Source organism: Budorcas taxicolor, chromosome 19 (genome assembly GCF_023091745.1).
Source record: "Budorcas taxicolor isolate Tak-1 chromosome 19, Takin1.1, whole genome shotgun sequence".
Lineage (NCBI taxonomy): Eukaryota > Metazoa > Chordata > Mammalia > Artiodactyla > Bovidae > Budorcas > Budorcas taxicolor.
The window spans coordinates 19,426,314-19,442,319 of NC_068928.1; the positions used below are offsets into that span (position 1 = coordinate 19,426,314).

General features: G+C 52.0%; 1 protein-coding gene across 3 annotated transcripts; it reads right to left on the bottom strand.

Annotated features, from left to right (window-relative positions):
- Positions 1–281: 281 nt before the first annotated feature.
- Positions 282–15,553, bottom strand: LYRM9 (LYR motif containing 9). Of its 3 annotated transcripts, none has more exons than XM_052657678.1 (5): positions 15,534–15,553; positions 5,960–6,113; positions 4,965–5,107; positions 3,386–3,478; positions 282–2,536 (listed from the first exon to the last, which is right to left on the bottom strand). In XM_052657678.1, exons 3-5 carry the CDS (start codon positions 5,088–5,090, stop codon positions 2,525–2,527), a joined length of 231 nt encoding a protein of 76 aa, XP_052513638.1. In that variant the 5' UTR covers positions 5,091–5,107; positions 5,960–6,113; positions 15,534–15,553; the 3' UTR covers positions 282–2,524. The 3 variants fall into 3 exon arrangements, with proteins under 3 accessions (XP_052513638.1, XP_052513637.1, XP_052513639.1); XM_052657677.1 differs by lacking the exon at positions 15,534–15,553 and adding an exon at positions 6,615–6,749; XM_052657679.1 differs by lacking the exon at positions 5,960–6,113 and having other exon boundaries at positions 15,534–15,549.
- Positions 15,554–16,006: the final 453 nt, after the last annotated feature.

The following is a 16,006-nucleotide window of genomic DNA, read 5'->3' on the forward strand; positions in this document are numbered from 1 at the left end:
CTAACCTGTCCTTGCTCATACGTCTCCTTCTATCTGGCATGCTCTTCTTGCCTCTCTTGTTCACCTGAAAAAAACATTCTTTCCTCTATGAAGACTGAGCTTAAGCATGACGAAGGTGTTTTCTGCTTCCCCTCACATCATGTCTTCCAAGATTTTCTTCATGTTAAACGCTGAATGCAAAGCAATCAGATGACACTGGTTCTTTAAAAAAAAAAAAAATACAATCTTAGGCAAAGTAACAAAGCCATGGTATCAAGAAAGGAGGTAAAAATCCTCTTAGTATTCTGCTTTATTCAGATTACACACAGAGACAGTGACCTTCAAGTGCAGTCCAAGGAATCCCCAAAATCCTTTCAGGAGATTCTCGAAGTCAAAACTGCTTCCATAGTAGTAATAAGACTTTATTTGAGCATCAGTGATAAGAACACACACACATATGTCAGTGGTTGGCCAGGAAATAATCACCACCTCCCAGCATCCCCCATTATTAGCAAGCAATAGACACTCCAACAGAAGCAGCACATCAGTCTGCCTGGCTTATCATCCTCCCATCAGCAAATGCTCAAAGCTCGCCACTGGGGCAGCAGGCACACAGCTGGCCAGCGCACGGTCCCTGCCCGCAAGGGGTTCACCCTCAGACAGGAGACAAGTACACGAAGAGATGGCTGCACAACCATCTCTTCAGTCCACGCCGCCTCACCCACACAGAACGGCGTGGGACTTCCTGAGCAAGCGGTGCTATTCTGAGCCTTTGGTGAAACTGCCTGTCTGCCAGGCGCCCCCTGCCACTCCCCAACCCCAAGCTACCAAAGGCGGCCTGCCCGTGGTCCCCTCCTCTGACAGCAGGTTTCCCACGGGGGCAGATCCCACCTGGAAGAGAGATGCCTCAACCTTCACGCAAGTTCTGAAATGTTATCTTTACCTAGGACCGGACATTTCAAGTAATGAGTTGAAACATGAAAGAATGATCCCTCCTGGCAGCTTTCTGTCTGCCTGCCTCTAACCCTCAACATCAAACACGACAGCACACAGTAGGGAACCTACACCAGAGCTCTGACGTATTTACTTCATGATCTGCTGACCGGCTGAGCGCACATGGGCGTATCCGGGTCACTGTAAGTCACGTGATTGCAAGCTCATCCTCTGGCTGGGAGTCCTCGGGGGACACTCACCACTGGTGTGGTCTCTCCTTGCATCTTCTCGCTGCTCCATCCGCTCCAGCCGGTCACCCCAATGTTCCCTGCTTGCCCTCCCCGCTTCCTCCCTCTCACCCTGCTGCTGTCCTTCCCCTCTTAAATGTAGAGGGTTTGGTACATTCACAGACCCAACTTAGTCAATCTCTTGAAAAGGGCTCAATCTCTTGAAAAGGAGCTCCCGTCTCCTTGGCTCCCCAGGCCAGGTCCTGGGTGAAGTACTTGGTATACATTAGGGCTTATGACTCCTCACTGCGGCCCCATGAGGTAGGTACGGTCATTACTGCCTGGATAGATGGGAAACCAGGACTGAAGGAGGTGAGGTGAGTTACCCGAGAGCACTTTGTGTGGAGCTGGGACATGACCCAGGTCTGCCTTCTCCACGGACTTCAGGCTCACGACGACCCTCATGACTGCTTGCTTGCTCCTCCTCCCTCGCCTTCTAAGATGGAGCCGAAGTAGGCAAGGGCTGGTCACACGCAGCCTGAACCCATCGGCATCTACTGCAGCTGCCCTGGCATTTTTTGTTTCGGCACTCTGAGACACAACAGATCCCACGAAGATAAGGACCAGGGCTTCTGTCTCTCTGGGCTGGGAGGGTCGGTGTCAGGAAGAGCAGCTGCTGGGCGGATGCCCGGGCACAGTGCAACTGTGAGGGCTCGGGGCCTGGGATGACAAGCAGGGACAGAAGACACACAGAGAGCTAAGAGCTGATGTGGAGTGAGCCAGAGAGACGCGTGAGCACCGCAAGAGCGCCAGAGGCCGGCTTCCTCAGAAGGACATTCACCCGCCCCACCACATACCGTGTCCTGTGTCAGGCTCTTTGATTTCATCTAATCCTAATGAAGGAAGAAATGGACTTGAAGCCAACACCCTTGAAAAGCCAGTGAGCTGAGCTCCAAACCCAGATCAGCCTGACTGTAAAGCCCAGGCCCTGTGCTCTGCACAGGCTGCTGTGTGAGGGGACGCCAGCTCCGCCTCTCAAACGACGATGTCCAGAGTAAATGAATCACTTTCAGAGCAAAGTGAGAAAACACCTTCTCCCCAAAGCTCACCTCATCACCAGCTGGAAAAGCAAATGTGAAGGACACTGGGGACACAAATGTGGCAGGAAGTGCAGTCTGAGCAAACGACAGCTTCTCCTATCGCTGACTTCCTGCTCCCAGCCAACCAGGCCGGTGGATATCCCAGCACGGCTGCTGCTGCTGCTAGGGCTGGGTGAAGCGTGGATATCCCAGCACGGCTGCTGCTGCTGCTGCTAGGGCTGGGCGAAGCGAAGGCTCTCCATGTCAGCGTCTCCAAGGCAGCTGCACTCTTCACGCCCTGGAGTCTCAGTTTTTATACTGTAAGACAGAGAGATCATTAGGAGTGGGTGAGGGAACCCGGCAGGGAAGGGAGGACCCAGGAAATCCTGAGAACTGTGGTCACTAGGCCTCAGCCGCCTCCTGCAGGGGCTTCATGGAGATGGTAGGACCCTGTCAGCGGGCAGCAGATGGTCAAGTCTCTAGCTGGTACCAGTGGAAAAGGAAGCTGATGGAGTTGGGGAGAGGGGACAAGAATGACACCGGAACACTGGAACTGAAAACTGTGGTGGGTCCGGCCTTCTCTTCAAGCTGAGTCTTATTCAGAGGGCAAAAAAAGCATCTCAGGTTCTAGAAGACAACATTCAGAAACCATCTGGTCTGATCCCTGAGTTTGAAAAACGAATCCTAGAGCCCACAGCTGGAGGATCTGACTCAGAAGGACCGGAAGGTGGGGTATGTTCCAGCTCTCAGGCTGCTCTAATACCAAAGTGTGAGGCCCGGCAAGCCTGTCTATATTCTGACTCCCTTCCTGCCTCCACCAAAACAGATACTTGAATGCTTCCTCAGTAACCCGGCCTCACCCACCCAGCTTTCCTCTCTGAGCCGTCACAAGGCGGCTGTCGGCTTTGGTACTATTGCTGCCCAGAGACTCCTCTCTTCCGTCTTCCTGTAGCCTCATCTTAGCTTATTCAGCAATGTTGGGCAGAAGTTTGCCTTTAGGGATTGAGGATGTGCACCCCTTTGCAGAAACTGCAATGGGAGTTGGCAGGGGCGGGCGGGGAAACACTCATCAGTCTCAACTGTGGGGCTGGGGCGACCCCTAGTGGTCACGGAGATTATAGCCCTCAACTCCCAACCTGAAGGTGGAAACAGGAGCCAAGGGCTTACTTTGTTCAGGATCCAGTCGGCATCTTCTATGGCTCTCTTAATAATCTGCTGTATCCTCTCAGGGTTGTCCTCATCCGAATGAACCCGGAAACTCTGGGGGTTTAAGGATAAGACACAATGACTTGGCAAAAACCAGGACTGGCAGCTTCAGAGCTGAGTCGAGGGCCAGGCATGCGGCGGGCACAGGGTATTTGGCATTGCTCTTTCCCCTCCACACACAGTTATTACGATCCCGCCCTGAGGTGAGCAAACAGGCTCCAAAACCCTAACTCACCACTAGGCAAGAGCAGCAGCATCTGAATCCAGGACTGTCTGACTACACAGCCTGTGCTCCTACCAGCAGGGCAGCCGTGAAAGGGAAGACTGGCCCCGAGTTAACCCCAAATCAAGCTAGGTCCAAAGGTTATCAGGCAGCAGGGGCCTAACGGACGCTTCCATCTCTCTGCTGCTCCCAGGAAGCCTGCTGTCAGCGGGCTGAGCTCGCCGCATGCCTTCTCCCCGGGGAAGAACAGTTTCTCTGGGCCCCTGCTGGAAAGCCAGGCAGGGAAGGAAGGGGAGTGGGGAAGGGGGCTTTGGAAAATCCAGCCAGGCCCAAAGTGGCACAATGTGTGGCCACTGTGGCCACCAAACAGTGGTCTGCTGTTTGCTTTGGCCAGATGTTCACCTTTGAGGACCAACATGAGACTCAGGTTCACTGGTGTGGCAGTCGCAGCCCTTCAAAAGAACTGGTTACTTCCTCTGACCTGCCACTCGACCCTACATGCCCTCCTACTTATCTTTAGGAGCAACTCAAATGCTCACCTGCAGGAAGTCCTCTCTGATTCCCTCAGATAGTTAATTGCTCCTTCTCCATATTTCCAACAGCTCTCTGTTGCTACTTTTTTACTTTCCACATCATATTTCTATACATTTTAGTTTTTAACTTTTTATTTGGAAATAATTTCTAACCTACAGAAAAGCCATAAGAATAATACGAAAAGAATTCCCTACTGGAAACACCAACTGTTAATATTTTGCCACGCTGGCTTTATCATTCTCTATATGGGTTTGTATAAAAATCTGAGAAAGCATTTAAAAGTTTCAGGTATCATGCCCTTCATCCTTGAATACTTCAGATGTGTAAACACGGGCATTCTCTTACTTGGCCACAGCAATCAAAATCAGAAACACTGACATAATACTATTATCTAATCTACAGTCCATATTTCAGCTTTATGAATTTCCCAGTCATCTTCTTTATCATCTTTTTTTCTGGTCCGGGATCCAATCTGGGATCACTCCTGTCAAAATGATGTTGTGTCTCGCACTCAATTTTCACTATCCCTTCAGCTGTCTTATTCAAGCCTTGGCACAGAGTGGGCATGCCCAGATGATGCATTCCGTTTCCTAAACAGAAACCAGAGAGGAGCTGGGCTGCCCAGCACTGCTTTCTGGTAGCTCTTACTCAAATGCCACCACCCCACACCATCACCACCTGAAAGACCAGCCCTGCCGCTGCCGCTGGCCCCCAACCCTGTGACGCGCCCCCTATCACAGGAACCCCTACCGCCACCCCAAGCCCAGTGTACCCTGCTCACACCTGCCTGACGGCATGCTTGTAATGCTCCTGGATGCCCTTGGTGGGCAGCTGCCGGCAACAGCGCAGCAGGTATCGGTAGAGCTGCAGCGGCGTCTGGACCAGCTCTGCCCCCGGTAGTGGGGCCATCCGCCAGACCTCAGACCCTGAAAAACACACAGCATCACTTCTAGGCATCCAACCAATACTTTGCCCTGGTCCCCAGCTCCCAGCACTCTGGGAAGCAGGCGTATTTGACCCAGTGTGAATGGAGGCCAGATCCCCACAGAACCGAGCCCCTGAGCTCAGGCTGGGCATCAGCCCTGCAGAAGGCTCATCCCCGAGCAGGCCCACAAGGACGAAGGTGGGAGGCACAGCTGCATCCTGGGGTCTTTCTTCTGGAGACTGACAAGTGAGAAGAGCCTGCATCGCAATCATGGAGAAACCAGCTGACTTCAGGAGGATGGAGCGGAGAGTGGAGAAAATGTCCAGAAGTCTGAGCCTCACTATTCAAAGTGTGGTTCGGCAGCACTGACATCACCAGCAGCTAATTAGAAACACAATCTCACCCCAAAACAACCAGGCCTGCAATGGAACAAGATGCGCACAGGATCCTGCCTGGACCTCGACCAGAGCATCTTGCCTGATGTCCCTGCCTGTAGCCTGTCACTCCCCAGCCGCCGCCACACTGACACCAGGATGAGCTCTGGAACCAGTGTGCTGGGCTCACCCCACTGTCAGATGCAAGGATCTTCTCCCAGATCCCCTGAGCCAGCAAGTAGGTCACCTCTTATGCTTATGCACACACGGCCCCCTTAGCCTGGAGCTCCCTTCCCCATCTCCTCCACCTGAGGAACCCGTGCTTGTCCTTCCAGGGCCAGCTCAGTATCACTTCCTCCAGGAAGCCCTTCATGACTGTCCCTTGCTTGGTGTGTGTGTGGGGGGGGGGGGGGGGGGGGGGGCTGCAGTGCCCTGTTTCTGAAGCTGTTATAGCACTTCCCATATTGCCGGGGACTCACCTGCTGCCAGGCCTCCAGAGCCTGGCCCGGGCCCCAACACTTCACTTCATGCCGTTTGTCGAACTGGACTGAACAGAATCTGTTATCTCCTGTTATCTCCTCTGCACAGATTTCCCCTCTTAGAGAGAGGCTCACTGTGTTCCAAATGGAGGAGCTAAAAGACCAAGATTAAGTGGTTGGCCTTGGTTTAAAAGTAACATAAAAAGAAGACACACAACCTGCATCCCCTCTAAAAAATAAAGAACTAGAATACTAAATCTAATCTATCTTAAACTAGGAAAGGAAACTTACTAAGGAGCTAAACTAGGAGAGGAAACTAAGGAAGAGCCAAACTAGGAGAGGAAACTTACTAAGGAGCTAGTTTCAGAAGCTCTTTCATTCCATTTCCAGCATATTATCTTCCTGGTAACAATGTCTGTCTATCTCCACAGCTAAATTTCCCAAGTGCTCCTTGTATTTTGGCCTCTCACTCTCATACTGGGGTGGGCTAGTGGCTGCTGGCCCCCACCACCCATCCTCCCACCTGGTAACATCCTGGGACAAGCCACTGGGGATCCACCCTTCCAGGTCTCTGCCCCCAAGGTCTGGATGGGGCTCCACTCCAGGCCTGACCATTCAGAGCCCTTCATCTACGTGGTCGCTGGGACTGGCTCACAGATGGGCACGTGACAAGCTGGTCCAATCAGAGCAGATCTCACTGCCTCTGCAGGGGTGAATGAAACGGCTCCACTTAGACTTGATGCTGAGAGGTCTTCACCCTCAAAGAAGCCATCTTGCCTCCTCTTGAAGCCTGAGACTGAAGCCACATGGCAGATGGCAGACCTGAGACCCTGAGTGACACCAAGTCTGAAGAAGTCACCTGAGCCCAAACACCATGCCCCTGAAGATAGTCCCACCCCTAGATTTGGGTTCGCTGTTTTGTCACTTGCAACCAAGAGAGTCCTGACTGATGGAGAGATCCAGCCCTCCCACATTCTGCATCCCCAGTGAGCTCCGATGGCTCCAGCTCTAAGAAAGAGTGCGAACAGGGCAGGGTGCAACCTGCCAGTCCAACTAGCCACACTTCAGCACAGCAGAGAGGGGAACCACATATGGTGGGGACAAAGACTTTCAAGGGCCACCCACAGAAAACATACCCGAAATCCCCAACCTGATGGGCAGGGCAGACTCCCTGGGCAGGCTTCCCCAAACTATATAAAGTGCTAATCAAACATTGTAAAATGCTAGTCGTGTAACAGATGGTTACCATCTGCAGTTTTTAAAATTAACACTTGGAGAGAATGCAACTTTGTTACATTACTTAAAAACTCAATACTTAGAAACCAACCCAGCAAGTATGGGTGGGAGATTATTTTCAGCTCAATTATAATACTTAGTCATTCTCAGTAATAACAAGCAGAGAATGCCTGTGTGGGTCCACTCAGAAGAGTTTAAAATGCTTTAATTTAATTTAAAGCATGGGTTTGCTATTATTTAAGGCACAAGGAACTTCATATCACCATTGCTAAACCTGTAGTCAAACCCTGCAGCTAGGAAGGCTTACTTCTCACATCCTGCTCTTTGAATTTGACCTTAGCCCCTACCTTGGCTCCCTGCCTCATCAGAGACACCTCTGACTTCCCAAAGCCATCACAGAGACAGCCCGCCTTCTCCTCAATCCCTGCGCCACCGGTCTCTGTGTGTGTATGCACGTTAGTCGCTGAGTCGTCTCCGACTCTTTGTGACCCCATGGACTGTAGCCAGCCAGGCTCCCCTGTCCATGGAATTCTCTGGGCAGAATACTGAAGTGGGTAGCCATTCCCTTCTCCAAGGGATCTTCTTGACCTAGGGATTGAACCCAGGTCTCCTGCATTGCAGCAAGATTCTTTACTACTGAGCCACCAGGGAAGCCCACCACTGGTCTCTGAATCCTAACAAATTCTACCTCTGGACACCCCCTCAAATCTGTCCCCTCCTATTTCCGCTGCATACACTTGGCTCAGACTCTTATCACAGCTCAGGCAGACACCTGCAAGAGTTCCCAGCAATCTACTGTCTGCCAATTTATTCTGCAATCAACAGCCAGGGTGAATCTTTCCAAAACACACATCACAGCAAGTCATGCTCCTGCTTAAAGCCCCTGATGTCCACTCCAGCCTCATCACTCATGACAACTTTCCCCAAAACATGGGACGAAGATGAAAATATTTTAAGCAGTATATGGACCAACATCTTTTTATTGTCATGCTTTGATATTTATTTTCATGTGTAATGAGAAAAAAATTCCATCATCTCATAGGTATCACAGCTTAAAACAGTTTAAAAAATGAACGGGCAGAAAAGTGATTTTTTAAAATGTATCAAGCAAGTGAGAATGCAGTTGAAATCTGGATATGCCAAGAGTCATGAAAGCAGTACTGAACTTTGGAAAAGCACTGGTCTATAGAATAGATTCCATACTGCCTTCCTCCAAGACCCCCTCTTGATCTGGCCCCTTCCCAGCACACCTCAACGCATCACCCACGACTCGCTACTGAGTCCAGGCAAACTCGCGCTCTGATGACACACTCCAGACACCCTGTCACAAAGAGTCGGACAGGACTGAGCGACTGGGCACACTGAGCACAGGCCGCCTGGGCACAGGTCACGTGGACATCCGCCGCCTCGGAAACAGGTTCTTGTGGAGAGTTACAAAGAGCCAGATAATGAGCTCATGCATGCCTGCTGCTGCTGCTAAGTCACTTCAGTCGTGTCCAACTCTGTGTGACCCCACAGACGGCAGCCCACCAGGCTCCCCCATCCCTGGGATTCTCCAGGCAAGAACACCGGAGTGGGTTGCCATTTCCTTCTCCAATGCATGAAAGTGAAAAGTGAAAGGGAAGTCGCTCAGTCGTGTCTGACTCTTCGTGACCCCATGGACTGCAGCCTACGAGGCTCCTCTGTCCACGGGATTTTCCAGGCAAGAGTACTGGAGTGGGGTGCCACTGCCTTCTCTGTCAAGCATCCCTATGTGGGACTGAATCAGCCTCTTCCTGCTTTGAACTTTTCTGGAAGATCTTGTTGCCTGGCCTTCCAGAAATGTCTAGATCCTTACCCAGTCCTCCAGGGATTTCCCTTGATCTCTGAGCTTCTAACACTCTTTCAATCATTTCCTTTTGGCTAATTCCTCCTACCCCAACATGGAATGAGACTCACCTCCTTATCTGTTTGCCCACAGCCTGCTGTACGTGTAGGAATCATCCTCTGCTTTCCTGTCCATCTCCCTGCCCAATCAAACCCCACGAGGGCAAGGCCTGTGTCAGACCCTCCGCCTCGGTGCCCAGGACAGCCCTGGGCACCCAGTGGATTCCTCCATCAGTGCTTGCTGACTGAATGACCTCAAAATCCAAGCACTCCCCAAGCTTGAGAAAACAACAACTCAGCCTCCTCCCTGCCTTTTCGGTCCAAAGGTTAACAGACGGTCCTGTTCTCCTGCCCACTGTAAAGTGAGGACCACTGCCTCCTCCATGCCTCGGTACTTCTGGGCATCACCTCTGGCAGAAACACCCTACTTTCCCACCCAGATACTCCAGGCTTCTTCCAGCTTCCAGCTCATCCACAGGAACTCTTGCAGGTCACCGACACCTCCTATTTCACTGAGTCTAGAGAGGCCCTCAGACCAGAGTATCCTCAACTCCCCTCCACCACAAAAACCTGTCTTCACCTGAGAGCCAACCAAGACGCTAAGCACAGTGCAGGTTGTTTTACAACCCTCTGATGAAAAGCATTATTATCCCACTTTGCAGATGTGGAAACTGAGGCTGAAAAGTGGGCTGACGTGCCCACGAACACACAACCAGTGAGTGATGGAGCTGGGTTGTGGGCTCTGGCTCCAGCTCCAGTGCCCCAACCTCCCTAAGTTCTTGGAGAAAAGGGGGCCTTTCCTTTTTCAAGGACTCCTTAGGCCTGGATTAACCTAACACCCTTCTCAACCATTGCCTCTTCAATCCCTCCCTATGCTCAGCCAGACTGAGCCTCTGAAAACAAAACTCTCTCATCTTTGAGCCCGTTGCTTGATATCCTTACATGGCATCCACAGAACCAACCCAAGGGTCTCGAGTATGTGTGTGTTTGTGGTGGAGTGGGGTATTGAAGACGTTCCCCAATCAACCCCAATCTCCACGCCATCTGCAACCAAATCCCCACACTCCCCACTCTTCCCAGCTCTGCCTCCTCTGTCCCTCCCACAGTGCCTGGCATGCAGTGGCCACTCCACAAAGGGGTGTCAAGATTGAATCCTCCCTCTCTCCAACAACAACAGTTAGGCCACTTCTCTGCCCCCGAGTCCTGACTGAGTAGAACCGTGAAGCATGCGGGCCCCATGCCATGGCAAGGCTGATGTGAGGAGTAAGAGACACGCGTGCCTGGTTTACGGCAGCAGCACACGGATACGACCTCCCTCTCCCGGGCCCTGCTCTGACCCTGGAGGAGCAGCAAAAGGAAAAACAGTAAGTCAAGATGCCCTTTTCGCGCTTCTATCTGAAAGGACCCGCCTGCCGATACAGGAGACACGAGAGATGCAGGTTCAGTCCCTGGACTGGGAAGATCCCCTAGAGGACGAAACGGCAACCCACTCCAGTCTTCTTGTCTGAAAAATTCCACAGATAAGAGGAGCCTGGTGGGCCACAGTCCATGAGGTCGCCAAGAGTTGGACACGGCTGAGCACACATGTCCACAATAGGAATGGCCTGCTAAAGGAAGCCTTTGGTGCAAACTGAGATCAAGAGACGTTTGTGGGTTTCATCGACTCAGTAAGCTCTCCATACATCAGAGGGGAAGAAAAAAATAGACCTTTTTTCCTTTTAAATCAAACTGCAGATCAGGTGAAATTTATTTAGCTTTTTCCCAAATCAGAAGTGAGCTCTGGTTACTCATCCTGCAGCCTTTAATGAATTAGAAACTTACAGAAACACCCGAAGTAGCAGGCTCACGGGAAAAGGTGTTAACTTGAATGAATAGAAATAGTGTAAAGTAGGTCACCCTTCAAAACCAGGATGCCAAAGCCCTAAAAGCGACCTCCGCACACCAGGTGGCAAAACATCTCTTCTTACTGGTGGGCAGTCACCCAGTTTTTCTCCCTCAACTTCCCTCTCAGCAGTGCACTGAAGTCCTTTTACTTCGGAGCTAAGATCTGCTCTGGAAAATTTTACTCACTGTTCTGAGCTCCGCCTTTTGGAGCTAAAGTCTCCCTAACCTACTGCCAAGCCCAGACTGTCAGTATTCAAGGTCAGTCATCCCAGAACCCCAGCCTTATATTTTCCGAGATAAGCTCGCTGAAAGTGCTGTAACACCCATCTCACCGACCCTCCTCTCTCTGGACACACCCCCTCATTATCCATCTCACTCTTAAACATACTCCAGAGGGAGAAACCACAGTTTGCTTGTGCTCTGACCAGCTCCGTGGGCACTGGAGCTCATGGGGCCATTCCCAGCTCCTCTACCTGGGAATGCAAGGAATGCAACCCAGACTGCCTTCTCCGCTCCGGCCCTCATATGGCCCTGGCACTTGACTCAAAGGAGCTTTTGTTTCCCCGTCTTGCTTTTTATTAATTCCGTCCGGAGTCACAATCTGCCATAATCTCTGGGGTACCAGATCCTGTCTGTTATTCAATTCAATTCACCACAACAAAAGCACAGAAACAATCACATACGAGGCACAAATGGGGCACAAAGAGACAGTAACTTCAGCAAGCTCTGTCAGCCACTCCTGCAAGGCCATTCGGAGCATCTAGCCCGTGTGTGACTCTGGACTCAGCCCTAGGAGCACAGAGGGGAGCACCTGATGGGTTACCTGGCTCTCCTACCCTGAGCCTCTGCACAGCTGATGGCGTCTTACCACCTACCACTCAGGGAGTGATTAACGTGTGTCAGGGAGGTGCTGAGAGCTCTTCATGTGTTATGTCATGTATCCTCAGAATGGTCTAAAGGACTGGGTATCATTAGCCCCATTTTACAGACAAGGACTGGAACTCTAGAGGTAAGCAACTTGCCAGAGGCCCCACAGCTAGTACACAGTCAGGTGAGGAATCAAACCTAGGCCTATTTTATTCCAAAGTCCATGCCCTTACCTGCTCCTAACACCACCTATGTCCATATCTGAGACACTTACAAATGTCCAGATCAGTGCTAAGGACCCCAACGAGAACTCTCCCCAGGGCTTGTCAAGACCAGGTCCCAGCATCCATGGAAGCACTTGACTATACTATGTCCAGCTCCTGTTTTCCAACCTTCTCCATAAACCCTTGTTCCATGCTTTTCAGAAACCCAAGAACCTCATCTATGGCTTCCCCCTGAATACAGATGAAAACACAAGTCCCAAGACTAATGTCACTTACACAACCAAAGGAGTAACCAGGGAAATACCAAAACAAAACAAACAAAAAAGCTCCTAGGAAACTCTGAAGAGTTTATGGACTCTTCAAAAGAGGATGACAGAATACAGGAGAATGAGACAGAATAAAGAAAAAGAATGAAAACAAAGTCACAAAGGGAATTTCCTGGGAGCTGCACAATATCACCATCAGAGATGCTGAGAAATAGAGCTTTGGCTCCATTTAACCCCACTGTCTCTTCCCCTAACCTGTGTCCTGACAAAAAGACACCTAAAAATAAATGGGGGGAAAAGTCATACATTAAAAATGAAAGAATGGAACTACAGAAAATAATCAAATTCTGCCCCAATGAGCACTGATACAAGCTAAATTAAGCCTGAACAGCCCATTGTTTAAATATGCAATTATTCTTCGGGATGAGGAAAGTCGCAATACAGGAACAGAATGGTTCTGCTCCCCCCAACTCCAGGGCTCCAGCTTGCATGCAAGTTCTCTTAAGTTGGAAACGGAACAACCCTTGCTCCTCCAGTCTCTTTTCACACGGTCAAGGCTCCAGCCCCATGTCCCACCCTTGAGCCTTGCAGCCTCCCTAGATACTACTTCTGTTCCCAGCTTCGTAACAATGCCTCCTAATCAGACTCTCTGCTTCCAGTCGGGCCCCCACAGTGCCGCCCACAGACACATCCTACAAAAAACATACCCTGCACCAGCCTCTGTGGAATGTTTTTTATCCAAGTCTGGTTGGATGAAGTCTGTTTCCATCTTCTCTTATGAAACTCACCTTCTCTGGCCTCCTGCCTCCTCTGTACCTGGACAATGGAATATGTATTTCACGGGGCCTGGGGGGGGGGGGGGGTGTTTGCAAAGATCACACAAACTCACGTCAGTACGGTGCCTAGGGCAGGGTCTGGCACAGTTGGGCACTTGGACGTCTTACCCCTCCCTACCGTACCGGCTACCCATAGATGTCTGTGAGCTTCTGGGGGACACAGACTCTACTGTATTAGTCACCCCTCCGTAGTCAACACTGCCCGGGAACATAACGAAATCTCAATCAATGAATACTAATGGTGTCCCACTTACCAGAGGGGAACTAAAGGCAGGAGGAGGGGACTGTCCTGAAGACAGGAAGCCAGCAGGTGGCAGAGCCGGGTCTCAAACTCAGGTCCTCGGGCTCTGAATCCACAGCTCTATCACATGTGCTGTCTCATAGGATCTCAAACATCGCATTTGTAGGCCCAAACCACCCTGGGCCTTCACCTGTTAGGGGTGAACCTGGTGAGGTCATCCCCCAAAAGCAAACCAGAAACACCACCCAAAAGGTAAACACGCTGGCTGCAGAGCAGAGCAACCAGCAACCTGAGCTGAATCTAGTGATATTTAGACTGCTTGGTGCCACCAGCTTTGCCCACACAGGCCACCACAGTCTATTCGAGGGTCAAAGAAGGGAACTGGCACGGCCACCAGGTGCCAGATACTGGGCTGGGTATTTCAAAGGGGCTAAACTGAGGCTCAAGGTCACACAGAAGAACCTGGTAAGAGCCACAGCTGGGCCTCTCTCTTCTTAACTCAGGCTCCTTCTACACACACCAGGGCTTGTCTCCAAGGGCCCTTGAGCCAAAGGCTCCTAGTTCACCGTTTGCCTCTCCTGCTCCTCCTCCTTCTGGCCTCCTTTGCTGGCCTTCACACACCTAACCACGCTTCAGGGCGCCCACGTGGCTCACCCACCCGTGTACCCAAGCCTCACTTGAGACCTTCTCTGACCACACGACAGTCCTGCCTAATTTGCTTCACAGCATTTTTCACCACGGTATATATTTAATTATTTCTCTTTGTATTCATTCCCCCTCTGGAACGTAAGCTCCACAAGAGCAGGGAGTTAATTTTGTTCATGGCTGTATCCTTAGCACAGTGTCTGACACACAGAAGGCACGTGTGTGTGCTGAAACAGTCATCAAGCACCCATAAAGTGCTAGATGCTGGAGTTACAGAAACAATCAAGGTGACCCTTCACCCCAAGAAATTTACACATTAACAGAGGATTAAAAAAAAAAACCCAAGCATTAGCTAAATACTACAGATGGTGCCGGCTTCCCCCAGTGGCTCAGACAGTAAAGAATCTACCCGTAATGCAGGACATCCAGGTTCGATCCCTGGATTGGGGAGATCCCCTGGAGGAGAGCATGGCAACCCACTCCACTATTCTTGCCTGAAGAATCCCACGGACAGAGGAGCCTGGCAGGATACAGTCCATAGGGTCACAAAGAACCGGACGCGCTGAATGAAGCAACCGAGCATGCACAGTGGTCAAGAACTCCCCTGCCAGAGCTGGAGACTCAAGAGATGCGGCTTAGGTCTCCGCGTTGGGAAGACCGCCTGGAGAAGGAAGTGGCAACCCACTCCAGTACTCTTGCCTGGAGAATTCCATGGACAGAGGTGCCCGCTGGGCTACAGTCCATAAGAGTGGGGCACGACTAAGCACGCACACGCACACCACAAAGTGGAATTCAGGTCCTGAGAGACTGGCACACGGGGTCCCTCACCCAGCCAAGGGTCAGAGAAGGTTTCTTGAGAAAGGGACATTAAATCTGAGGGACAAGGAGAGTGCGGCTGGGTGAAGGCAGGGAGCGAGGCCTGTGTCTCGTGACTAAACTAAAAAGACACTGAGCCGTGCGCTTTAAGGGGGTGAACTGGATGCCGTGTGAAAACAAACAAAAGGAAAGATTAAGTCCTAAGGGCTCAGGAGTTCCGGCCACGGACTCGATCTGTTAGGCAGAAGAGTAGATAAAGGTGACTCCAGGTCAGCGCGCTCACGGGGTGCTGCGAGCACTCGGGCCGCGCAGGGGCCATGACTGCTTTGAAAAATTGGCAAACCGAGGCCCGACAGGTACATTTCACCAGGAGGCCCGGCGCCCGCAGACCCCTGGGCTCCTCGTGGCGCCCCCAGGGCCCCTCCCCGAAGTCTGGGGCCTTCTCCCCCGACCCCCGGTCCTCAGCCTGCCCCTGCCGCGAGGCCTGCGGCGTGTACAGGGCGCCGCACTCCGGCCGACACGGCTCTCTGGAGGCCAGAGGGTCGAGAGAGCGGCGCCGAGTCTCCCACAGGCCGCGCCAGGTCGAGGACGCCCCGAGGCCTCCCACTGCAGTCCACCCCTGCCGCCCCAGGTGTCTCCGGTCCCCGCGCGCCCGCCCACGCTCCCGCCCTCCGCCTGCGCCGAGCGGCTCACCCGCCTCCGCTGGGGAACAGCCGCCTCGCACGCGGCGGCCACGAGTGCGCCTGCGCCCCCGCCGCCGAAGCACCGCCCCCGCCAGGCGGCTGTGCGCCGAGCGCCCTCTTCCGGCCGCGCGTCTGTTCATGGGGGAAGTGTATTGGGTGCCCTTTTCCCTGATCCGAGCCCACCCAGTGAAAAAAGAAAACTGTCCGACTAACAGCCTTCTTCTCGGAGAAGGAAATAGGAACCCACTCCAGGATTCTTGCCTGGGAGAGCCCACGGACAGTGGAGCCTGGCGGGCTACCGTCCATGGGGTCTCAAAGAGTTGGACATGACCGAGTTGCCTGAGAAACAGCCTTCTTGAAACACCCACTCTTCCTTTTGGCTTTTGCCACCTCAGAGACAGGGCTCCCCCCATTTTCCTGAATATGAATTGCTGCTAAAATATGGGTGTTCAAGGTCTGCGAAAAGGCTTGCAGGAGGACTTT